Below are 27680 nucleotides of genomic sequence, written 5' to 3'. Positions count from 1 at the left end.
CTAGAATGGAACCTTTTGTATCTAACCCTAAAATTCCTCTTCTAGAAGGTTGATTTCTGTCATGTTACACTTAGTGGTCACTTGATACCAAAGACTCTAGTGATTGAGGTTGCTTCTTCAACAACCTTTGTCATCATAGTGCCACCTGTAAAGGCATCCAAAATTATTTTTAGTTTGTGGTCTCAGCTCACTATAAAACATATTGAGCTGAGCCACATCATCAAATCCTCGGTTAGGACATTTTCACAAAGAGATTTGTATCTCTTTATAGCTTCACATAAAAGCTCATCTAATCCTTGTGAAACTGCATAATTTGTTGATTTGCCACCAACATATCTTGATGGTGGGAAGAATTTGGTCAAGAACTTCCTTTCTACATCTTCTTAATTGATTAAACTCTAATTTGCTTAAGACTGCAACTAGATTTTTTTCCTTCCCTGTCAAGGAAAAGGGAAATAATCTGAGGTATTCAACTTCCTCATCTTCTCTAGTTATTCCCATGGTGCCACACGATTTATAGAAAATGGTAAAATGGTTGTAGGGATTTTCATTGTCTATCCCTGCAAACTGATTTGAAGTGACTAGTAATAGTAATGCATGCTTCATCTCCACTCCTTTGGTTGGGCGGACTATGTTTACAAATGCCTTTGCCCTTGTTGCTGCATATAATCTCCCAATAATCTCCTTTGTTCATTGCATTCTCCCATTGCTCTTCTTAATGATGTTGAAGTGTACTTTGGGAGGATGATTCTACATTGAACTACAGTTGTCTAAGCCTTTCTTGTTGCTTCTTCTTTCTTGTTTTGCTACTATTACTCCTAGTAGTTTTCTCAACTTCAAGATCAAACAACAAATCTTCTTCTTATCTTTTCCTTAGCATACAAGATCAACTCAAGACCAAGTGAACAAAGTATCTTCATCTTCTTATCTGGTAGAGCTAGAGCAATCTCTTCTTCCTTCTTGTATCTTCATCTTCTTCGACCTTCATTTTTAAGCTTGTGCTCTCTATGATAATAGAGAGCTAAACCTATTTTTGTTAGGGATAGATGTAGCCACTAAAATATCTTGTACCGTTGAATGTTTTGAATATATACATATTTTTTCCACTAAATGCTAGTATTTTTGTTTGTTTACACAATGATTGCTTTGATTTAGCCATTCATTGCATGATACTTGGCTCATTGGGTATAGAAAAATATCTTTTGAAACCTAGACTTGGAATAAGATACCTAATGAAACTTATATCTAGGAATGGAGCTTGACCCATTAGTTATCTTAAACCCTAGTTTATAAAGCAAGTTCACTTATTTGGGATTCAAGGGATTGACTCTTAATAAGAAAACCTAGGCTCATTCAACTAAGGGATTAGGGTTTGACTAAACTTGTGGTTGACATTAGTATACTAATGGAGAAAAGTTTGAGTGGTTTAAATGCATGAGAGTGAAGTTGGTAAAATATAACCCCAACAATATCAATCCATTTCATTTCTAGTCTTTTCCATTCCCTAAGTGTTTCGAATTTCCAAAGTTCACCTTTTATCATTAATGTTAATTTTATTTTCTAGCGGAAAGCTCAAGTTATGGAATTATTCTTTAGTCTAAATTAGTTATGAATTGCACAACTATTTGGTATTACACAATTCCTTTGAAAAACAATACTCCAGTCTTACCAATTATTACTTGCATAGTTTGGTATGCTTGTCAAAATGTTAACAACAAGCATTAGAATATTTGATTGGATTTAAACTTAAACTAGTTCCCATTCAATTTAAGTTGGTGGAATAAGATGAATTATTAATTCATTAAAGCAATAAGCACAAATGAAATAACAAACAAGTAAAGCAAGAACATAACATATATTGAATCAAATGCAGTATAGAGCGTTAAAGAAGTTACATCCAATCCCAACACCAAAGAGTTTAACTGCTCATAATAATGATTCCTAATACAAGTACAAGGAGTTATTGTCCTCCTCCCATAGTTCTCACAAAATTTATTACAACGGGTATCTAAGAACTCCTAAAATTGAACTACAAAATCAGCATACAAATAATTGAGTAAGGCTCTAATTTTATAGAAATTAAACGTGCTACTTCAGCTCTAAAGGTGTTGGTCAGCCATGGACGTTTCTTCCTTAGGTGCTTTTCCTCTAAGCTTGAGCTTCTAGTTTGGTGGTCAGTAGTGGAGTTTTCCTTCCTTTGAGGGCTTTCTTTGAAGCTTAGCAGTAAATTCTGGTGTTTGAGGTTTCTTGCGGTGAATGTTTCCTCTTTGAGTCTCATCATCAATATCGCTGCTTAGCCATAGAGTTCATATTTAAATCTTCAGTAAATCACCTTACGGTGCTCAATGTTAGTTTTGGGGCTCAACGCCATATGCTTGAGTTCCTTAAATTTACCTCCAAATACATAACAAACACATCAACTCCCATATTTTTTTACTTCTCTACTCCTTATTCTGTAATCTAAAGTAAAAGAGGGTTGTTTCACTAAGATTTATGTCAAATTCATATAAGATAAGTGTCAAAGGGATATGCAATATTAAGTAAACTAAACACTTATCACCAGCAAACTAGGATTTTCACGAAAAAGCTTAAGACAATGTAATTTTACCATGAAAGTTTTGTTAGATGTTTCATTCCTTAATTTCACAAACCCATAGGGATACACTTAATTAATAACAAATGTTCTAATCCAATTGGAATGAAGTTTGCCAAGCATGAACTTTAGTCTTAAATTGAACAATAAGACTCTCTAGCATATTCTAAACTTTTTTCTAAGAATAATTTGGTCATGAAAGTTTTAGTCATTTCTTTGTAGAATTTAAAGTTCTGATAGGTTGCTAGATGAATCTTTTTAAGCTCTTATAACTCAAGCTTTCGCTGCTCTCTAACCTAGTTATAGTCCATAATGCAAGCTTTAATGCTCAGTATGCACGATGCTCAATATCCACTAGTAAGGGACATGCTTGCCAAAAACAACTCTAAAGGGAAACATCTCAATAGATGCTTTGTAGGCAGTCCAATGAGCCCAAAGAGCATCCTCTAGACACATGACCCAATACTTATTGTTAGGTTTTACCAATTTCTCCAAAACTTTATTGACATGTCTGATTAAGATAGCAACCCACCCATTAGTCTAAGGGTGATATGGTGTAAAAATCATGTGCACCACCCATATTTCTTTAGTAAAGTTTCCATGGACATGTTGTAGAAATGTGTTCCTTAATCACTCACAATAGCTCGAGACACTCCAAATATACAAAAAGTATGTGGCCTAACCAAATTTATAACCCCTTGACCATCATTAGTTCTTGTAGTTATAACCACCACCCTTTTGGACATATAGTCTACAATAAGTAATTTATTGTTTGAGCCACCACCCACTCAATACATCAAACATTTCACAAAACAACATAGGTTGTTCGGGGCATTTATCGTCAATTGGTTATTGTATTTGTTGTTTTTTGACATCGTTCATTAAGGATATACTAAATATGGATCGTCTAGAAAGTGTTAGTCGATAATCTATTGGTTGAATATCCTATGTATAAATCTATGTGTCATCTATATATGATTTTTGTATATTGAACCTTAATGTTTTATGTTGAAGGTGACGTCTTTAGTGGTGAACTTTCCTAATGTATTATTGTTACAGAATTGACAAGTGTACTAAATCGTACAAGTAATAAAGTGAAAAATTCAAGTATCATTTCCAAGAGACTTATCAAACACTTGACAACTCTTGAAATTCATAATTCAATTAGACAACAAATTTCATAAAAAAATGCAGATAACCAAATTTGGTCCTTTAATTTTATTCGAATTTTCAAAAAGACCACTAATTTTTTATTTGTTTAATTTATTCCTCTAAATTTTTTAAAAATGTTCAATTTGGTCCTTTCGTTAAATTGACGTCAACGCCATTTTGGTACAGTGTCATGTGTCATGTTATTGTTGTAAGACTCATGAAATTAATTAATTAAATAAATAATTAATTAATAAATGTGGGTGGTGGGAACTTTGATGACATTAAATGTTAATTGGTATAATGTGGAAGAGTACTAGCTTAAGTTGTTGAGAGTACTTTGATTGTGTGAGAGGACTTGGGTTTGAGTCCTATGTTTGCCAAGTTTGTGCTATTTAATTGCTATTATTTTGATAATATATTTGTGCCTAGTGAGTGATAGTATAATCATAGTATTTTGATAATTATCACTCAAGATGAGTTGGTTGGATGGTTGTGTATTGAATTGGCGTTGGTATGATCACAGGTTCAAACCTTGATGGATATAAAGTAGACTTTATTTTTGCTGAATTTAGCTTGGAGGGAATGTGAAAAGGTAGAGGGAGCCCTAGCAGAAGGGGCGGCCAAGAGGGTCTGAAAAACCACTTGGTAATTATCATTGAATATGCATTAAATCCATAATGAAGCCCAATTTCGTTTAGTTTTTAAACCCATTATTAAGACACCTATAAAAGCCAAATTCTAGGTGAGAATGAGGGTTTCTGCAGTTGTGGTTTTTGGGCTTTAAAGGAAGAACGAAATTTGAGAGGGAGTGGTGAGTATTGGGTGCACAAGAGACGACATTGGGAGTAAGGTTGATGCAAGGCCTAGTGAAACAAGGAACCTTCATTTTTTCCCTTTTAATCAAGCATTCCAGGTTAGGGGAGTTGTCCTTTGTGTATGTAAATTAACTGATAAATGTTACGATTCTAGGTCATTGGCTTCTCAATTGAGTTATGTTTGTTATGAAATTCGTGCCTTATGTGCAGTGATTGAGAGTTTGATGGGTTTGAGGTTGTATGCACCACTATGTTATGCATTATTTGATTAGGATGGGGGTTTGGTATGGATTGTGTCATTGTTGATTTTATACTCGAATTTTGGTAGTCTATATGAATAGAAAGCATGATTATGAGGTTTGCTTGCCATTACATTGTGTTGGTAATGATTGAGTGGTGTTTTGGTATTGGTTTTGGTGAATTGTGTGCGTGAACAGAGACCAAAATCTGCAAGTTTCGCCCAAGCGAGTCCATCTCGCCTAAGTGAGAGTTGTAGAACCTCATTTCTGGTTTTTTGTTCGCGCTGGTCGCTTAGGCGACCTGTGTCAGTGTTGAGCGACAGATACTCTCGCTTAGGCGAGAATGGCTCGCCTAAACGAGGTCGTGATGAAGCCTGTACGAGTTAGGCGCGACTTGTCGTCGAGGTGAGGAGTTTTGGGGTTTTGAGCGACAGATACTCTTGCTTAGGCGAGCATGGCTCGCCTAAGCGAGGTCGCGATGACACTTGGTGCTGTTTACGTTGAATCCTCGTCTAGGCGAGGAGCTATGTGTGTTTAGCAAACTAAGGTCTCGCTCAGGCGAGAAGACCTTGCCTAAGCGAGATGATGTGGAGAAGCCATTGTTTCACCCTCGCTCAAGCGAGGTGGCCTAGCTTAAGCGAGGCTGATGGACTAGCCTCGGCGAAGACCCTAGGTTTAAGCGAGAATGCAATGATTCCTATGCTGGTGTATGTTATTTGAGCTGGTTTGCTTGTTATTCCTAAATTCTATGAATTATATGCTTGTGTTGGAGTTATTTGGGCTTGAAGGACTAAGTCCATAGGATTTGGGATGTGCTTGGATTGAGTCACGAGCAAGGAGTCCGTGATGGGTGTACCGCATGCGGAATGTGAACAAATTAGTTCACTGGAGGTACTCTCGTTGGGATAAGTGAGCGAGGGAGTTCATCTTATGCTCAACTTGAGAATGCTATGAGCGAGAGAGTTCATAGTAGGAAAGGCGGGTATGCGTGTCCGGGTTCGAGTAAGCAGTTCGGATGAACGGGCGTGAGAGTCCGTGAAACAGGACTACAAGAGGGATAGGCTTGTAGGTTGGACCACGAGCGAGGAGGGTCGTGGAAGCACAGGAAATCCCAAGACTTAGAGAGTATGCATAAACTCATGGTTGTCATGAGTGTGGGAAAGTATGTATTTTTGTGAAATAATAAATATTTATGATTTATCGGGTGGGAGTAATTTATATTTAATTATATCTTTGTGCATAACTCACCCTATCTGTTTGTGTGTGGCGATGATCAGGTAACTAGTTATCCGGGAGCAGATGATGTTGTAGGTGAGCCAAGATCTACATAGTGGCGGAGAGTGGGAGCAGTGCCGTGGGAATTTTATAAAGCTTGTTATTTAATTTCCATGTAAATTTTAATTATCAAATTTTACTGTTTTTCCTGGATCTTTAATTTGTAAAAAGGGATTTTGGAATATTTTGACAATTAATATTTTATAGTGGATGTTTAAGGTTTTAAATTTCCCGCATTTTGGGGAAATGGTTTACTAATAAATGAGGAGTTTATTTATGTCTCGTTTATTTTATTTATTTCTAAGTAATATCCTACTGGGATTTTATAGTTGGTATCAGAGCAAAAGTTTTGAAATTACTTTAAATATTTTAGGGCTTTTGGGGAGTGAGCTTATCGATTGATTGTTTGTGTGATTGAATTTGATGTTGTAAATGAGTGAGTGGCTTTGCTTAACCAAGTGAATTGATTCTTAACAGTTGAATGTGGCATATCCAGGCTATGGTTGCTAACAGGAGGAGAAGGAATGGAAACGAAGCTGATGACATTGCGAAGGTCATTCATTGGATGGTGGATTTGATGCAGTCGCCTGTAGCAGCGCAGCCTAGAACATCGATTGCACCAGTCAAGGTGCCAACCATGGAGGACTTTCTACGTCACAAGCCAGCAGAGTTCACTGGCAAAGCCTCTCCTAATGAAGCGGATGCATGGCTCCACAAATGTGAAAAGATTTTCAAGGTGATGAACTGCACGGATGAGCAGAAGCTTCTGTTTGCCACCTACTTGCTGAATGATGACGCATAGTATTGGTGGGCGGGAATGCAACAATAGATGTAGACAAGAGAGGAATAGGTAGGCTAGACTAGCTTCAGGACTCGTTTCCTGGAGAAATATTATCTTGACACGGCTAGGCAGGACAAGGAAGCTGAGTTCCTCGTATTGCAACAAGGAGAGATGACAATGCAGGAGTATGTCAACAAGTTCGAGCATCTGGCGAGGTACTACTCGCAGGACATTACTAAGGAGTGGAGGTCTTTGAAGTTTGAGCGAGGACTCAAACATGAGCTGAAGAAGGTGGTAACACCTCTGAGGGAGAGAAGATTTCCCGTCTTGGTGGAACAGGCCAAGAGTGTTAAGCATTTGGAGAAGGGCCCTGGGCCAGTTATTAGACAGCAGAAGAGCGTCGTAGAGGCTAGACAGATGAAGAAGCCTTGCAGCCGTCCCCCTTCCACCTATGGAGAATTTAAATGTTTCCAATACGGGGGAGCGCATCTGAAGAGAAATTGTCTGCAGCTGAAGAGTCCAACCAGTGAATAAGGGAGCAGTCGCAAATGCTTTATATGCGATCAGGTCGGGCATTTTGCTAACCAGTGCCTAGATAAGAAGACAAGTACGACGAAGAAACCACAGGCTACGATATTAGAGAGACCTAGAGCTGCTGGTAGAGTTTTTGCCCTGACCACCACAGAGGCTACACAGTCGGGTAATCTTATTCTTGAGCCTTGTTTATTGTTGGGTAAATCAGTGTTGGTTTTGTTCGACTCTGGAGCAATACATTCTTTTATTTCTGATGCATGTGTGTCAAAACTGAGCTTGGAGAAACATGACTTGGATTGTGAGTTGCTGGTTTCAACCCCATCTTTGGGTCAGGTGACTACCAGTTCGATCTGTGTAGGGTGTTTAATGGAAGTGGCGGGCCGTAGGTTCAAAGTGAATCTCATCTGCTTGCCAATGGAGGGCTTGGTCGTAATTCTGGAAATGGATTGGCTGTTAGGCAATCATATTGTTATAGATTACAGACGGCGCAACGTGATTTTTCCAGAGACATTGGGGCTGGAGTTGATATCAGCTCAAAAGGCGATTAAAGAAGTAGAAGTTGGAGCTACTTGCTTCATGATAGTGGCTCAAGGAGAGAAGAAGAGCACAACTGAGCAGATCAGAAACATCCCTGTGGTGGATGAGTATGCTGATGTCTTCCCAGACGAGATTCTAGAATTGCCACTAAGTAGGGATGTGGATTTCACTATTGATCTCATCCTTGAAGCTGAACCAGTTTCTATGGCACCATACAGGATGGCGCCAGCCAAGTTAGCTGAACTAAAGAAGCAGATTGAAGACCTGCTTTAAAAGAAGTTCATCAGACCGAGTGCATCACCATGGGGAGCACCGGTATTATTAGCGAATAAAAAGGATGGCAGTTCCAGATTGTGTGTTGATTATCGTCAATTGAATAAGCTGACCATAAAGAATAAGTATCCATTGCCGAGGATTTATGATTTATTGGATTAGCTGAGAGGAGCCGTAGTGTTCTTAAAAATTGACTTGAGATCTGGATATCATCAGATCTTGGTCAAGCCAGAGCATGTGCAGAAGACGACTTTCAGGTCACGCTACGGGCATTATGAATATATGGTGATGCCTTTAGGGTGACAAATGCTCATGCGATCTTTATGGATTACATGAATAAAATTTTTCGGTCGTACTTGGATCAGTTTGTCGTTGTATTTATTGACGACATACTCATATATTCTGAGAGCCAGGAAGAACACGTAGAGCACGTGAGAGTGGTGTTGGAAATTCTCAGAGAGCATCAATTATATGGGAAACTATCGAAGTGTGAATTTTGGTTGGATGAGGTACAGTTCTTGGGTCATGTAATATCAGTCCAAGGGATAGCAGTGGATCCGGCCAAGATTGAAACGGTGGTGAAGTGGGAGAGACCGCAGACCGTTACATAGGAGAGGAGCTTCTTGGGTCTGGCAGGCTATTATGGGAGATTTGTGGAGGGTTTCTCCAAGAGGGTGAGCCCATTGACACGGCTCACTAGAAAGGATCAACCTTTCGCTTGGATCGATGAATGTGAAGCTTGCTTCGAGGACATGAAGAGAAGGTTGACGACTGCACCGATGTTAGTTATTCCAGACCCGATTAAGACGTTTGAGGTATACTGTGATGCCTCATATATGGGGCTGGGGTGTGTACTAATGCAGGAGAAACGACTAGTCGCCTATGCATCTCGTCAGCTGAAGGTGCATGAGAAGAACTACCCTACGCATGACTTGGAGCTAGCACTAGTAGTCTTTGCCCTCAAGACTTGGAGGCATTATTTGTATGGAGCACAGTTTCAAGTATTCAGTGATCACAAAAGTTTGAAATATTTGTTTGATCAGAAAGAGTTGAATATGAGACAGAGGCGTTGGATAGAATATTTGAAGGATTACGACTTTGAGCATTGTACCATCCTGATAAAGCTAATGTCATTGCAGATGCTTTGAGCCGTAAGAGGTTACATGTGTCTGCCATGATGATAAAAGAACTAGAGCTTATTAAGAAGCTGTGGGACATGAATTTGGGGTTACACATGGGCGTTGATTACATACGGTGCAGTATGCTACGAATCACTAACGAGTTTCTAGATGAGGTTCGGGTGGAACAAAGTAAGGATCAAGAACTGCAGCAGATAATTGGTGAGTTGGGCACTGAGAAGAGAAAAGATTTTAGGATGGGTAAAAACGGCATTCTGTGTTTTAGAGAAAGGGTGTGTGCACCCAAGAGTCGAGTATTGAGGAAGATGCTTTTAGATGAAGGGCATAAGAGTCCTCTTAGGATACATCTAGGTATGACTAAGATGTATAAAGATTTGAAAGCAACATTCTGGTGGACGAGCATGAAGACAAATGTGGCAGATTACGTTGCTTCTTGCTTGGTGTGCCAAAAGGCGAAGATTGAGCATCAGAGACCGGGTAGCACGTTGGAACCTCTTGACATTCCTAAGTGGAAATGGGACAGCATTTCCATGGATTTTTTCACTCACTTACCGCGGTTTGTGAGGGGACATGACTCGATCTGGGTTATTGTAGACAGGCTGATGAAGTGTACGCACTTCCTACCTATCAACCAGAAGATGTCTTTGGACAAGCTAGCTGAGCTATATATCCGAGAGATTGTCCGACTTCATGGTGTACCAACAAGTATTATGTCGGACGGAGATCCGAGGTTTACATCGAGGTTCTGGCAATCACTACAGAACGCCTTAGGCACTCAACTGAGAATGAGCTCAGCATATCATCCGTAGACAGACGGTCAGTCTGAGAGAACCATAAAGTCACTGAAGGACTTACTGAGAACCTGTGTACTGGATCACCTGGGAACGTGGAGTGATATGTTGCCCTTGGTGGAATTTACATATAATAACAACTACCATTCCAGTATTGGGATGGCCCCATATGAAGCTTTGTATGGTAGGAGATGCAGGACACCTTTGTGCTGGCAGCAGGATGGAGAGTCAGTGGTTCTTGGGGCGGAGTTCTTACAGCAAACTATTGAGAAAGTGAGGGTGATATAGGATCGGATGAGTGCAACACAGTAGACAAAAATCATATGCAGATAAGAGGAGGAGGCTACTTGAATTCGAGGCAGGTGACCACATATTCCTCAGAGTTACTCCCAAAGCAGGTATTGGAAGAGCTTTAAAATTGAGGAAGTTAACTCTATGATTCATCGGTCCGTATCAGATCACTAGGAGGATTGGACCAATGGCATACGAGATTACTTTGCCACCTCATTTGGCAAACATACATAATGTCTTCCATGTATCATAGCTAAGGAAGTACATTGCGAATCCTGCTCATCTGCTGGAGGAGGATGATGTTTAGGTGCGGGAAGACCTGACGATCAAGGCTGGACAGGTGAGAATCTTGGATTCTCAAGTCAAATAGCTCAGAGGGAAGGAGATCCAGACAGTGAAGGTTCTATAGGATGAGGCAACCCAGGACATGACGTGGGAGATGGAGGATCTCATGAGGAAATCTTATCCTCACCTATTCTCTGGTAAGTTCTCCTTTTCGAGGACGAAAACTTTCAAGGTGGAGGAAATGTAAGACCCGTGAAATTAATTAATTAAATAAATAATTAATTAATAAATTCGGGTGGTAGGAACTTTGATAACATTAAATGTTAATTGGTATGACGTGGAAGACTACTAGATCAAGTGGTTGAGAGTACTTTGATTGTGTGAGAGGACTTGGGTCCGAGTCCTATTTTTGCCAAGTTTGTGCTATTTAATTGCTATTATTTTGATAATATATTTGTGCCTAGTGAGTGATAGTATAATCATAGTATTTTGATAATTATCACTCAAGATGAGTTGGTTTGATGGTTGTGTATTGAATTGGCTTTGGTATGGTCACGGGTTCAAACCTTGATAGACATAAAGTAGACTTTATTTTTGCTGAACTTAGCTTGGAGGGAATGTGAAAAGGTAGAGGGAGCCCTAGCAGAAGGGGCAGCCAAGAGGGTCTGAAAAACCACTTGGTAATTATCATTGAATAGGCATTAAACCCATAATGAAGCCCAATTTTGTTCAATTTTTAAACTCATTATTAAGACACCTATAAAAGCTAAATTCTAGGTGAGAAGAAGGGTTTCTGTAGTTGTGGTTTTTGGGCTTTAAGGGGAGAACGAAATTTGAGAGGGAGTGGTGAGTATTGGGTGCACAAGAGAAGACATTGGGAGTAATGTTGACGCAAGGCCTAGTGGAACAAAGAACCTTCATTTTTGCCCTTTTAATCAAGCATTCCAGGTTAGGGGAGTTGTCCTTTGTGTATGTAAATTAACTGATAAGTGTTATGATTCTGGGTCATTGGCTTCTCAATTGAGTTATGTTTGTTATGAAATTCGTGCCTTATGTGCAGTGATTGAGAGTTTGATGGGTTTGAGGTTGTGTGCACCACCCTGTTATGCATTATATGATTAGGATGAGGGTTTGGTATAGATTGTGTCATAATTGATTTTATACTCGAATTTTGGTAGTCCATATGAATAGAAAGCATGATTCTTAGGTTTGCTTGCCATTACATTGTGTTGGTAATGATTGAGTGGTGTTTTGGTATTGGTTTTGGTGAATTGTGTTCGTGAACAAAGACGAAACTCTGCAAGTTTCGCCCAAGCGAGTCCATCTCGCCTAAGCGAGAGTTGTAGAACCTCGTTTCTGGTTTTTGGTTCGCGCTGTTCGCTTAGGCGACTTTGTCAGTGTTGAGTGACAGATACTCTCGCTTAGGCGAGAATGGCTCGCCTAAGCAAGGTCGCGTTGAAGCCTGTACGAGTTAGGCGCGACTTCTCATCTAGGCGAGGAGTTTTGGGGTGTTGAGCGACAGATACTCTCGCTTAGGCTAGAATGGCTCGCCTAAGCGAGGTCACGATTAGACTTGGTGTTGTTTATGTTGAATCCTCGTCTAGGCGAGGAGCTTTGTGTGTTGAGCGAACTAAGGTCTCGCTCAAGCGAGAAGAGCTCGCCTAAGCGAGATAATATGGAGAAGCCACTGTTTCACCCTCGCTCAGGCGAGGTGGGCTAGCTTAAGCGAGGCTGATGGACTAGTATCGGCGAATACCCTAGGCTCAAGCGAGAATGCAGTGATTCCTATGTTGGTGTATGTTGTTTGAGCTGGTTTGCTTGTTATTCCTAAATTCTAAGAATTATATGCTTGTGTTGGTGATGTTTGGGCTTGAAGGACTAAGGTCATAGGATTTGGGATGTGCTTGGATTGAGTCGCGAGCATGGAGTTCGTGATGGGTGGACCGCACGCGGAATGTGAACAGATTAGTTCACCGGAGGTACTCTCGTTGGGATAAGTGAGCGAGAGAGTTCGTCTTATGCTCAACTTGAGAATGTTATGAGCGAGGGAGTTCATAGTAGGAAAGGAGGGTATGCGTGTCCAGGTCCGAGCGAGGAGTTCAGATGAACGGGCGTGAGAGTCCGTGAAGCAGGACTACAAGCGGGATAGGCTTGTAGGTTGGACCACGAGCGAGGAGGGTCATGGAAGCGCAGGAAATTCCAAGACTTAGAGAGCATGCATGAACTCATGATGGTCATAAGTGTGGGAAAATGGGTATTTTTGTGAAATAATAAATATTTATGATTTATCGAGTGGGAGTAATTCATATTTAATTATATCTTTGTGCATAGCTCACCCTATATGTTTGTGTGTGGCGATGATTGTGTAAGTTGTTATCCGGGAGCAGATGATGTTGCAAGTGAGCCAGGATGTACGCAGTGGCAGAGAGTGAGAGCAGTGGCATGGGAATTTTATAAAGCTGTTATTTAATTTCCATGTAAATTTTAATTATCGAATTTTACTGTTTTTCCTGGATCTTTAATTTGTAAAAAAGGATTTTGGAATATTTTGACTCTTAATATTATAGTGCATGTTTAAGGTTTTAAATTTCCCGCGTTTTGGGGAAATGGTTTACTAATAAATGAGGAATTTATTTATGTCTCATTTATTTTATTTATTTCTAAGTAATATCCTACCGGGATGTTACAATTGTCACCTGACAGTGCTTGTTTTCAATTTAGTCCCCTGTTTCTAATTTTGACCTCTACAAAGCCTTCAATTTATAGATTTTCTATAACACAATTCGCTATGCAAACTGACTCGCTAGGCGAATTAGGCATGATTCGTTGTGCGAGTGGTCCTTCGTTGGGCAAATTGCACAAATCTGATTTAGCCTGCAACTTTGTATTTGATTTTGTACTGGGATTCCCTATTGGCTTAATTTTTTTAATCTTTTGGAACTCCACATTTTCAAATTGTCTTAAATTCTGTTGACTTAAACTCGAATAACTAACTTTTGTGGATAATTGATACGGTTGATAATCTTTGATTAGTCAATATTCCGCTCGTTCTATTGATAATCTTCCCAAAAATCTAAGATTTCCACTTATTTGCAAAATATATCTCAAGCATTTATCTTTTCCACTTTTATTGAATACAACCTAAAATATCAAATAAAATCCAAAAATAAAATAACAATTAAACATAAAAGGAAATAAAATAAAAACATGTTGGAATTTCCACATTGGCTAAAGATAAGGCAATTTCATAGTATATAAGTGGGGTGCAAACCTCACCTTACAAGTCAGTTTTATGGGGTTGAGTTAGACTTAAAGTCCACTTCCTAACATGGTACCAGAGCCATTGGTTAAAGCCGGTTTTATGAGGTGGAGTTAGACTTAAAGTCCACTTCTTAACATGGTATTAGAGCAAGGTCACAAACCAAACACTTGGAAGGCACAAACTTATCCTACAGGAGAAGAATTGTTTGAAATGGTAATTTTTTACTCTAAAGTTAGGAAGGAGAGTGAGAGGGTTTGGTTTTGTTGAGAAGTTGGGTAATGATGATTCAAGTGGTAACTATCTCTCCTTCACCCCTTCTATATATATATATATATATATATATATATATATATATATATATATATATATATAAGTAACACCACTATCACACTAAAATAGCCAAACTCAAGAGAGTGGAGCAAGGAATCTTCAAGACACGGTTTCTTAAAAGGGACATCAAGCGCTTTTTAAACACACATTTTGGCATTCTGAAGATGTATGGTAAAGTTTTTACACAAACCTAAGTTTCCAACCAAATCATAATTACAGTCTTGGAGTAATTAATGGCATAACTCAAGAAATGTTAAATTACATTAACACAGGAAGACAAACCTATTAAAATAGAAAAGAAAAGACCTAGCATCACTTTAGAAGAGATCATAGGCCCAAATTTTAACTTTGGAGGAAGAAAAATTGTGAGGATTTTGATAAGCCATAGGTCTTAGGTTAGAGCCTATCCTAGCGAGATTTCTTAGACATATTGTTCCATCCGTTATCGGGCCACTATCAAACCACCTATTTCTAGTACCACGCACGAGATGTATATACCTCGACGTGAGGAGGGTGTGTGAGAAGTCCCACATTGACTAGAGATAAGACAATTTTCATAATATATAAATGGAGTGCAAACATCACTTTACAAGCCGATTTTGTGAGATTGAGTTACGCTTAAAGCCAACTTCCTAACAAAACATGATAATAATGTCAATTATAGATTATCTTCCAACAGTAATACTAAATTTGGTGCCTAACTCAAATGAAGACAAGTATGTTTTGTTGTGGTAAAGACCAACAAATCTTAGGATCACAAGGGAAGTATGTTGTCATAAATATAGAAGAGAACAATTATATCTTGTTATGGTAGAAACCCATAAAAAAACTCAACTCATACTTAAAAGAGAAATTATTAGGAGTTTAAATATGATTTGAAAGTTTCACATTAAATAAAAATAAAAGAAAAAGAGTTAAATGACATAAAAATAAATAAATAAACCTGTAAATTGATCTTACAGTTTCATATTAAAGATGTCAACAAAAGTCTTATGTAACTCATCGAACGAGAAATCGTTAAGAATTCAACTAAATTGAAAGTTTTAATTAAATAAAAACAAAAAAGAAAATTGAAAAAGACCCGCAAATTATTAAAGTGTTGTCAGGTTATTTTATATATGCAAATCATACCCCACTTATGTCATATCTCCCCTAAAGAATTCCTCCAAGATTTATTTAAACCTATTAATAAAATAAAATAAATAAATAATAAAACTAAATATACATTTAACGAGGGCACCGTACATTTAAAATATATATAAATGTATCTGTCGTGTAGCTGGGAAAAAAATATTTTATAGTCCGAAAATATTATATAAATCTACAGTCTATTTCCAACTCCAAGATAAAGAAATTCCAAACCATACAATTTATTTCATTGTCCTTTCTTAGCCTTTTCTTTGTCCCATCTAGAGATGGCAAATAAATCCGTGCCCGTGGGTATCACCCGAACCCGTCCCTGTTTTGATGGGGAATCCCCGCTTTGACTGGGTATGGGTATGGGTATGGGTAATACCTGAAATTTTCAACTGTGGATGGGGATGGGGATGGGGATATATACATACCCGCCCAAATACCCGTCCCCGCTTAAATTACTAAACTATTTATAATTTATTAAATAATCTAAAAAATATATATAAATAAATAATATATTTACACATAAAATATAATATAATATAATATAATATAATATAATATAGTATATATACATATAAATAAAATATACTTTTATATATATATATATATATATATATATATATATATATATTTACACATATACATGTAATGTAATATAATATAATATAATATAATATAATATACATATAATATATATACATAATAATATAATATAATATATATAATATATACGTATAAAACAAATTAATCATTTAACTAGTGAGATCTTTTATAAACAAATTTATAATATGATAAATTTATAAAAATTTAAAAGAAATATATATATATATATATATATATATATATATATATATAAGCATAAAATATCTACAAACATATACATATAATATATATACATAATAATATAATATATATTATTATATTTATATTATTATATAATATAATATAATATATACTTAAAATAAATATATATCTATAAATATATATATATATATATATATATATATAAACATAAGATATCCACACATATAATATATATACATAGTAATAATAATATAATATATAATATAATATAATATGTATAAATAATTATATATATATATATATAAACATAAGATATCCACACATATAATATATATATACATAGTAATATAATATATAATATAATATAATATATATATATATATATATATATATAACATATTTCTCATTCTCTTTGTTTTTTGTTATACACTTTGTTTACTCTCTCAATTGTCTGGTTTATTTTTCAAGATTTAATTTTGAAGGTAATTTTTCTTCTTCTTATTACATAATTTTTACTCTCTGTACATGGTTATGTTCAAATAGGTGTTCCTCAATTTCATTCAATGAAATAATTTTTAGGTTACACATTTGATTATCTTTATTTATTTATTTATTTTCATGAAAATGTTTGACTCTTATTTTGTAGCTCTTCTTTTTGTTACTTTGGTTATACACTTTTTTACTCTCTTTTAATTGTTTGGCTTGTTCTTTAAGGTTTAAGCAGATCTTCAAGGTACTTTTCCTTTTATCATAATCTTTATTATACATTTTTTTTCCGTTATGTTATGTTCAAATGGATATTCTCAAATTTGGGTCACACATTTAATTATCTTTACTCCTTTATGATAATTTTATTTATTATTTATTTTTTGTTTCATGATAATGTTTAATTATTTACTATAGAGGCTTTGATGTGTACAAGAAGTTGGATATGGAACTCAAACCATCTAGGTAAGTTACTCAAATTTATTAATATTTTTTGTTAGTATTTTTTGTGAATTCTCATCTAATATTCTACATTTGGTGTTTGTAGGTGTTAAAAAATTAAAAGGAAAAGATGTTCTCATGAGTGAAAATGAATCTGATGAAGAAGGTACATTATATTCTAGTAATTAAAATTTTCAATTTCAATTATTATATCATATCTAATTTTTCATTTTTTTTCTATGTGTAGGTGGATCGAATGCAAATGAAACCACTGATCATTTGTAAAATTAATAAATATTTTGGTTATTATAAAATTTTAGTAATGTGTAATTTTTTAGCTTTTATATAATTATTTGAATTTTATTTAGTTGTTATTTGATACTTTAATTTGAGATTTATACTATTATAATATTTTTCTTAATATTTGACATCATGAAAATCAAAAAGAGTATGTTATTTTAATATTGAATATTTTGATAGTATCATGATTCCGTTGGTGTGATTTTTAAATTTTTTTTATAAAAAATATTTAATTGATATATGGAACAATAAAAAAATGGGTATGGGTATGGGTATAAGAAAATACCCGTTACCCGGTGGGGATGGGGATGGGTCAAAAGTTGTATACCCGTTGGGTTTGGGGATGGGGATGGGGATGAATTTTTATTATGGGGATGGGGATGAATTTTTATTATGGGGATGGGATCATGTTTGACTCTTATTTTGTAGCTCTTCTTTTTGTTACTTTGGTTATACACTTTTTTACTCTCTTTTAATTGTTTGGCTTGTTCTTTAAGGTTTAAGCAGATCTTCAAGGTACTTTTCCTTTTATCATAATCTTTATTATACATTTTTTTTTCCGTTATGTTATGTTCAAATGGATATTCTCAAATTTGGGTCACACATTTAATTATCTTTACTCCTTTATGATAATTTTATTTATTATTTATTTTTTGTTTCATGATAATGTTTAATTATTTACTATAGAGGCTTTGATGTGTACAAGAAGTTGGATATGGAACTCAAACCATCTAGGTAAGTTACTCAAATTTATTAATATTTTTTGTTAGTATTTTTTGTGAATTCTCATCTAATATTCTACATTTGGTGTTTGTAGGTGTTAAAAAATTAAAAGGAAAAGATGTTCTCATGAGTGAAAATGAATCTGATGAAGAAGGTACATTATATTCTAGTAATTAAAATTTTCAATTTCAATTATTATATCATATCTAATTTTTCATTTTTTTTCTATGTGTAGGTGGATCGAATGCAAATGAAACCACTGATCATTTGTAAAATTAATAAATATTTTGGTTATTATAAAATTTTAGTAATGTGTAATTTTTTAGCTTTTATATAATTATTTGAATTTTATTTAGTTGTTATTTGATACTTTAATTTGAGATTTATACTATTATAATATTTTTCTTAATATTTGACATCATGAAAATCAAAAAGAGTATGTTATTTTAATATTGAATATTTTGATAGTATCATGATTCCGTTGGTGTGATTTTTAAATTTTTTTTATAAAAAATATTTAATTGATATATGGAACAATAAAAAAATGGGTATGGGTATGGGTATAAGAAAATACCCGTTACCCGGTGGGGATGGGGATGGGTCAAAAGTTGTATACCCGTTGGGTTTGGGGATGGGGATGGGGATGAATTTTTATTATGGGGATGGGGATGAATTTTTATTATGGGGATGGGATCATGTTTGACTCTTATTTTGTAGCTCTTCTTTTTGTTACTTTGGTTATACACTTTTTTACTCTCTTTTAATTGTTTGGCTTGTTCTTTAAGGTTTAAGCAGATCTTCAAGGTACTTTTCCTTTTATCATAATCTTTATTATACATTTTTTTTTCCGTTATGTTATGTTCAAATGGATATTCTCAAATTTGGGTCACACATTTAATTATCTTTACTCCTTTATGATAATTTTATTTATTATTTATTTTTTGTTTCATGATAATGTTTAATTATTTACTATAGAGGCTTTGATGTGTACAAGAAGTTGGATATGGAACTCAAACCATCTAGGTAAGTTACTCAAATTTATTAATATTTTTTGTTAGTATTTTTTGTGAATTCTCATCTAATATTCTACATTTGGTGTTTGTAGGTGTTAAAAAATTAAAAGGAAAAGATGTTCTCATGAGTGAAAATGAATCTGATGAAGAAGGTACATTATATTCTAGTAATTAAAATTTTCAATTTCAATTATTATATCATATCTAATTTTTCATTTTTTTTCTATGTGTAGGTGGATCGAATGCAAATGAAACCACTGATCATTTGTAAAATTAATAAATATTTTGGTTATTATAAAATTTTAGTAATGTGTAATTTTTTAGCTTTTATATAATTATTTGAATTTTATTTAGTTGTTATTTGATACTTTAATTTGAGATTTATACTATTATAATATTTTTCTTAATATTTGACATCATGAAAATCAAAAAGAGTATGTTATTTTAATATTGAATATTTTGATAGTATCATGATTCCGTTGGTGTGATTTTTAAATTTTTTTTATAAAAAATATTTAATTGATATATGGAACAATAAAAAAATGGGTATGGGTATGGGTATAAGAAAATACCCGTTACCCGGTGGGGATGGGGATGGGTCAAAAGTTGTATACCCGTTGGGTTTGGGGATGGGGATGGGGATGAATTTTTATTATGGGGATGGGGATGAATTTTTATTATGGGGATGGGATCATGTTTGACTCTTATTTTGTAGCTCTTCTTTTTGTTACTTTGGTTATACACTTTTTTACTCTCTTTTAATTGTTTGGCTTGTTCTTTAAGGTTTAAGCAGATCTTCAAGGTACTTTTCCTTTTATCATAATCTTTATTATACATTTTTTTTCCGTTATGTTATGTTCAAATGGATATTCTCAAATTTGGGTCACACATTTAATTATCTTTACTCCTTTATGATAATTTTATTTATTATTTATTTTTGTTTCATGATAATGTTTAATTATTTACTATAGAGGCTTTGATGTGTACAAGAAGTTGGATATGGAACTCAAACCATCTAGGTAAGTTACTCAAATTTATTAATATTTTTTGTTAGTATTTTTTGTGAATTCTCATCTAATATTCTACATTTGGTGTTTGTAGGTGTTAAAAAATTAAAAGGAAAAGATGTTCTCATGAGTGAAAATGAATCTGATGAAGAAGGTACATTATATTCTAGTAATTAAAATTTTCAATTTCAATTATTATATCATATCTAATTTTTCATTTTTTTTCTATGTGTAGGTGGATCGAATGCAAATGAAACCACTGATCATTTGTAAAATTAATAAATATTTTGGTTATTATAAAATTTTAGTAATGTGTAATTTTTTAGCTTTTATATAATTATTTGAATTTTATTTAGTTGTTATTTGATACTTTAATTTGAGATTTATACTATTATAATATTTTTCTTAATATTTGACATCATGAAAATCAAAAAGAGTATGTTATTTTAATATTGAATATTTTGATAGTATCATGATTCCGTTGGTGTGATTTTTAAATTTTTTTATAAAAAATATTTAATTGATATATGGAACAATAAAAAAATGGGTATGGGTATGGGTATAAGAAAATACCCGTTACCCGGTGGGGATGGGGATGGGTCAAAAGTTGTATACCCGTTGGGTTTGGGGATGGGGATGGGGATGAATTTTTATTATGGGGATGGGGATGAATTTTTATTATGGGGATGGGATCATGTTTGACTCTTATTTTGTAGCTCTTCTTTTTGTTACTTTGGTTATACACTTTTTTACTCTCTTTTAATTGTTTGGCTTGTTCTTTAAGGTTTAAGCAGATCTTCAAGGTACTTTTCCTTTTATCATAATCTTTATTATACATTTTTTTTTCCGTTATGTTATGTTCAAATGGATATTCTCAAATTTGGGTCACACATTTAATTATCTTTACTCCTTTATGATAATTTTATTTATTATTTATTTTTTGTTTCATGATAATGTTTAATTATTTACTATAGAGGCTTTGATGTGTACAAGAAGTTGGATATGGAACTCAAACCATCTAGGTAAGTTACTCAAATTTATTAATATTTTTTGTTAGTATTTTTTGTGAATTCTCATCTAATATTCTACATTTGGTGTTTGTAGGTGTTAAAAAATTAAAAGGAAAAGATGTTCTCATGAGTGAAAATGAATCTGATGAAGAAGGTACATTATATTCTAGTAATTAAAATTTTCAATTTCAATTATTATATCATATCTAATTTTTCATTTTTTTTCTATGTGTAGGTGGATCGAATGCAAATGAAACCACTGATCATTTGTAAAATTAATAAATATTTTGGTTATTATAAAATTTTAGTAATGTGTAATTTTTTAGCTTTTATATAATTATTTGAATTTTATTTAGTTGTTATTTGATACTTTAATTTGAGATTTATACTATTATAATATTTTTCTTAATATTTGACATCATGAAAATCAAAAAGAGTATGTTATTTTAATATTGAATATTTTGATAGTATCATGATTCCGTTGGTGTGATTTTTAAATTTTTTTATAAAAAATATTTAATTGATATATGGAACAATAAAAAAATGGGTATGGGTATGGGTATAAGAAAATACCCGTTACCCGGTGGGGATGGGGATGGGTCAAAAGTTGTATACCCGTTGGGTTTGGGGATGGGGATGGGGATGAATTTTTATTATGGGGATGGGGATGAATTTTTATTATGGGGATGGGATCATGTTTGACTCTTATTTTGTAGCTCTTCTTTTTGTTACTTTGGTTATACACTTTTTACTCTCTTTTAATTGTTTGGCTTGTTCTTTAAGGTTTAAGCAGATCTTCAAGGTACTTTTCCTTTTATCATAATCTTTATTATACATTTTTTTTCCGTTATGTTATGTTCAAATGGATATTCTCAAATTTGGGTCACACATTTAATTATCTTTACTCCTTTATGATAATTTTATTTATTATTTATTTTTTGTTTCATGATAATGTTTAATTATTTACTATAGAGGCTTTGATGTGTACAAGAAGTTGGATATGGAACTCAAACCATCTAGGTAAGTTACTCAAATTTATTAATATTTTTTGTTAGTATTTTTTGTGAATTCTCATCTAATATTCTACATTTGGTGTTTGTAGGTGTTAAAAAATTAAAAGGAAAAGATGTTCTCATGAGTGAAAATGAATCTGATGAAGAAGGTACATTATATTCTAGTAATTAAAATTTTCAATTTCAATTATTATATCATATCTAATTTTTCATTTTTTTCTATGTGTAGGTGGATCGAATGCAAATGAAACCACTGATCATTTGTAAAATTAATAAATATTTTGGTTATTATAAAATTTTAGTAATGTGTAATTTTTTAGCTTTTATATAATTATTTGAATTTTATTTAGTTGTTATTTGATACTTTAATTTGAGATTTATACTATTATAATATTTTTCTTAATATTTGACATCATGAAAATCAAAAAGAGTATGTTATTTTAATATTGAATATTTTGATAGTATCATGATTCCGTTGGTGTGATTTTTAAATTTTTTTTATAAAAAATATTTAATTGATATATGGAACAATAAAAAAATGGGTATGGGTATGGGTATAAGAAAATACCCGTTACCCGGTGGGGATGGGGATGGGTCAAAAGTTGTATACCCGTTGGGTTTGGGGATGGGGATGGGGATGAATTTTTATTATGGGGATGGGGATGAATTTTTATTATGGGGATGGGATCATGTTTGACTCTTATTTTGTAGCTCTTCTTTTTGTTACTTTGGTTATACACTTTTTTACTCTCTTTTAATTGTTTGGCTTGTTCTTTAAGGTTTAAGCAGATCTTCAAGGTACTTTTCCTTTTATCATAATCTTTATTATACATTTTTTTTTCCGTTATGTTATGTTCAAATGGATATTCTCAAATTTGGGTCACACATTTAATTATCTTTACTCCTTTATGATAATTTTATTTATTATTTATTTTTTGTTTCATGATAATGTTTAATTATTTACTATAGAGGCTTTGATGTGTACAAGAAGTTGGATATGGAACTCAAACCATCTAGGTAAGTTACTCAAATTTATTAATATTTTTTGTTAGTATTTTTTGTGAATTCTCATCTAATATTCTACATTTGGTGTTTGTAGGTGTTAAAAAATTAAAAGGAAAAGATGTTCTCATGAGTGAAAATGAATCTGATGAAGAAGGTACATTATATTCTAGTAATTAAAATTTTCAATTTCAATTATTATATCATATCTAATTTTTCATTTTTTTTCTATGTGTAGGTGGATCGAATGCAAATGAAACCACTGATCATTTGTAAAATTAATAAATATTTTGGTTATTATAAAATTTTAGTAATGTGTAATTTTTTAGCTTTTATATAATTATTTGAATTTTATTTAGTTGTTATTTGATACTTTAATTTGAGATTTATACTATTATAATATTTTTCTTAATATTTGACATCATGAAAATCAAAAAGAGTATGTTATTTTAATATTGAATATTTTGATAGTATCATGATTCCGTTGGTGTGATTTTTAAATTTTTTTTATAAAAAATATTTAATTGATATATGGAACAATAAAAAAATGGGTATGGGTATGGGTATAAGAAAATACCCGTTACCCGGTGGGGATGGGGATGGGTCAAAAGTTGTATACCCGTTGGGTTTGGGGATGGGGATGGGGATGAATTTTTATTATGGGGATGGGGATGGGATCATGATACCCGTTCCCGCCCCGCCCCGTTGCCATCCCTAGTCCCATCCATTTTATTTTCACCGTCACACTTTACATTCCACTCTTCCGATGATTGATGGCTTAAATATACATCTAATCTTTATTTTTCTTGATTTTATTCAATTTGATCCCTATTTTTATTTTATGTTCAATTAGATCCTCATTTTCATCAAATTGTGATCAATTTGGTCTTTTTCACTAACGGTGTTTAAATAGTTAATGTTTTTGAACAGTACATGCCACGTGTCAACTTCGGATTTTTTTAATTTTTTTAATTTTTAATTTTTTTTAAATTTCTTTTTAATTTCAAAATAATGGTCCACGTATCAAGTCATAATTGTGTCACGTGTCAATACTAGTGCCAGGTATCAGTTTGATTAGTATTCTTTTTTTTTGTTCAATTTAGTCCTATATTAGTTATTTTTGTTATATTTAGTCCCAATTTTTGTTAAAATAAATCAATTTTGTCCCTTTCAAATTGACACTAAATTTAATATCTTTTATACAAATTATATTAATATCTTTTCTAAAATTGACCTTTCAATTTATTATTTTTTAATTCAATTATAAATTATTAAATTTAATTATAAATTGAATAAATTCTTATATTTAATTGCTAAATAGAATATAATTATTTAAAATATTATAAGAATATAATTATTAATTTTTTTCTAATATTTATATTCTAAAATATTTTTAAAATTGATATATAAAAATATTTTAAATATTCAAAAAATTTTAGAAAAATAAACTAATATTTGTAAAATTAACATTTACATATAAAATATTTTAGATTTTAATATCTAAAATGCAATAAAAATATTAAATATTTTAAATTTAAATGTGAATTTTACAAATGTTAATATATATTTTTAAAATTTTAATAATTATATTTTAATAATGTGAATTTTAAAAATTAAATGATTCTATTTTAACAAAATTTGGGACTAAATTAAACAAAAATAACGAATATATGGACTGAATTGAACAAACATAACGAATATCGAGACTAAATTGAACAAAAATAAATAATACAACTATAAACTGACACGTGGCACTAGTATTTACACGTGGCACAATTGTGACTTTACACGTGGACACTTTTTTTAAATTAAAAAAATTTAAAAAAATTAAAAAAAAATTAAAAAAAATCAAAAAAAATCAAGAGCTGACACGTGGCATGTACTGTTCAAAAACGTTAACTATTTAAACACTATTAGTGAAAAGGACCAAATTGACCACAATTTGACGAAAATGAGAACCTAATTAAACATAAAACGAAAATAGGGTTCAAATTGAATAAAATCAACAAAAATAGGGACTGAATGTATATTTAAGCCATAATTGATTCAAAGTTGGGCAATTACTTTCATACCCTCTTTAAATAATTTATTTTGGTATTTATTTGAATATAATCATAATTTTATACACGTGTAGTAAATATTTCACTTAATAATGGGCCTCCTTTGAGCATGTAAGGTCTAAGATGAAGTTTACATGCACCAAGGAGGATATGAAGACCTAAGACTTTTTATTTGTAAATAGTTGTATAAAAAATTTCATTTTGGATATTGTATAATGGGCCAAAATAGAATAGGAATGTTGGTCAACTTAAGTCAACTTGGGTCAAGACCCAAAGTTCACTAAATGGGGCGCATAAAGAGGAAGTTAACCAAGGATCAAAGAGTAATCTTGAAACTTGATGAGCAAGACATGATTGGAGTAGTGGCCATGTGACACTCTCCTAATGGAGGGGATTTGCTAAGAGTAATGGCCATGTGTCATTCCGTGAGTTGGGAAGATTCTTTCATGTAGTGGTCACATGTCCACCTCTCATTGGAAAAGATTTCCAACTTACTCCCCAAGCTTTCCAAGATGACTCTTTAATGGGTTTACTGATCTAGGTTTAAGACAACTTGCTCCTATAAATAGAGAGTTTGAGACCTTGTAAAAATCATTCATGAAATAGTAGAGACTCTTTGAGATGACTATAGACACTTCCCTTTTTGTGGATCAACTTAGGCTATTGTTCTCCTTAGTGACTTTCTCTAGTTTCCTTTATTGAGTGTTGGCCTAACCTCACTTGAGAAATTCTCCAAACACCATAGTCGAACCTCCTTCTTCTCATTTTTTCTAACTTCCGCAACTTTATAAAAGTCTCCACCAATTTCGCAAGGCTTGCTCCAGTGGCGGAACTACTTAAGGACAAGGGGGAGCCATGGCTCCCCCAAAGTTTTTGAAAATTATTTTTTATATATATTTATTTATTTTTTAAAATTATATTTATATATTATTTATATTAAGTTTATATTATGAAAATTTATAATAAAAGATAAAATAAAAAGTTTAATGGAGACATTGATTTATAAAAGAGATTATAGTTTTTTTTTTTTTGCTATAAGAATTTTCCATCATGTAAATTATCATGAAAGTGTGTGAGGAGAAATAAATACAAAGAGATAGATTAGAAAACATAGGTTGGGGAATACATAGATTGAGATTGAAATATACATTCTTGGATGATCTCTCACATATCAAGGTTAATATCTTATTATGATTTATATATGTTAAATTTATGATTCTTTTTAAGATGTTTCTTCCAAATTAAGTTTATCCCAAATGACTATAAACCCTAATTTTGATTTTAGGGATCTTTTTATGAAATTTGCATGAACCTTAATTATAATTTTTCCCAAATTATTATAACCCTTAATTATGAAATTTAGGGATTTTATGTTTTCTGCTACCTATGGTAAATTTTTTTAAAGTTTTGAACTTATGTAGTGTTACTTATTTAATTAAAGTTGTATGAGTTTTGTTATGTTTTGCATGGTGATAATTGTGATTTATGAATATAAATTTTATCTTTTTCTAAATAGATGAAATGTGATAAATTTATATTAGAAATTATGATAAAGAGTAAAAGAATTGATTCTTTTTTGGAAAGAGTAAGATTTGTGATAAAGATGAAAAAAAATGCATCTACATTAATTAAACTTAAGAAATCTCACAAGAACCAAGAATTCAAGACAATGAAAAACAAATATATAAAGTTCCTATAGATAAATATAATGAATTTAAAAATTCATTAGAACGGGATCCGGAAAAAACGTCCTCAACTTTGATAATACTCACCAAATCAAATTGATGAGGTATGAAGGGCTTATCAAAATTGTATTCATGGTTTTTTATCATGATATAATAACATGATATAATAACGAATGATAGGCATTTTTTTTTTAATTTTACTATTATGTGTATTTGTTTTAAGCAGAGGAAATGAAGAGAAAAAACGAAAAGTTTTTTTTCTAACTAAACAAAATTATATATAACAAATTTAATTTGGTGTTCCTAAAGTTTTTGTCCAAGTTCCGCCGCCAGTGGCTTGCTCTCTCTTAAAAATGAACTCATTGTATAAATAAATAAAAAAGACGGTTAATATGAAAAAGTAAAGTGACGTATAAGAAGAAGACACACTCATGCAATTGAAAGATTCATTTAAATCTATTAATAAAATAAAATTTAAATTTTATAGTCCGAGCTACAGTCTATTTCCAACGCCATCATACTGATGGAGAAATCCCAAGCCATACAATTTTTTCATTGTCCTTTCCTAGCCACAATAATTGATTCAAAGTTACGCAATTACTTTCATACCCTCTTTAAATAATTTATTTTGTTATCTATTTGAATACAATCATAAAAAATTTATACGTGTAGTAAATATTTCACTTAATAGTCATTATTATA

At 32.6% G+C, this 27680-nt stretch overlaps 1 protein-coding gene across 1 annotated transcript; it reads left to right on the top strand.

Moving 5' to 3' along the window:
• Window positions 1-7026: 7026 nt before the first annotated feature.
• LOC114184649 lies at window positions 7027-8199 on the top strand. Its single transcript, XM_028071965.1, has 2 exons — window positions 7027-7263; window positions 7423-8199. The coding sequence occupies exons 1-2, from the start codon at window positions 7027-7029 to the stop codon at window positions 8197-8199; spliced, it is 1014 nt and encodes a 337-aa protein (XP_027927766.1).
• Window positions 8200-27680: the final 19481 nt, after the last annotated feature.

This window comes from Vigna unguiculata, chromosome 5 (genome assembly GCF_004118075.2).
Source record: "Vigna unguiculata cultivar IT97K-499-35 chromosome 5, ASM411807v1, whole genome shotgun sequence".
In the NCBI taxonomy this organism is placed as follows: Eukaryota; Viridiplantae; Streptophyta; class Magnoliopsida; order Fabales; family Fabaceae; genus Vigna; species Vigna unguiculata.
This window is presented reverse-complemented; position numbering and strand designations above follow the sequence as displayed.

Coding starts and splice junctions, on each gene's coding strand:
- LOC114184649 (XM_028071965.1), top strand. CDS start 7,027: ATGACAATGCAGGAGTATGTCAACAAGTTCGAGCATCTGGCGAGGTAC. Junction 7,264..7,422: donor AGCAGAAGAGCGTCGTAGAG/GCTAGACAGATG, acceptor ATATGCGATCAG/GTCGGGCATTTTGCTAACCA.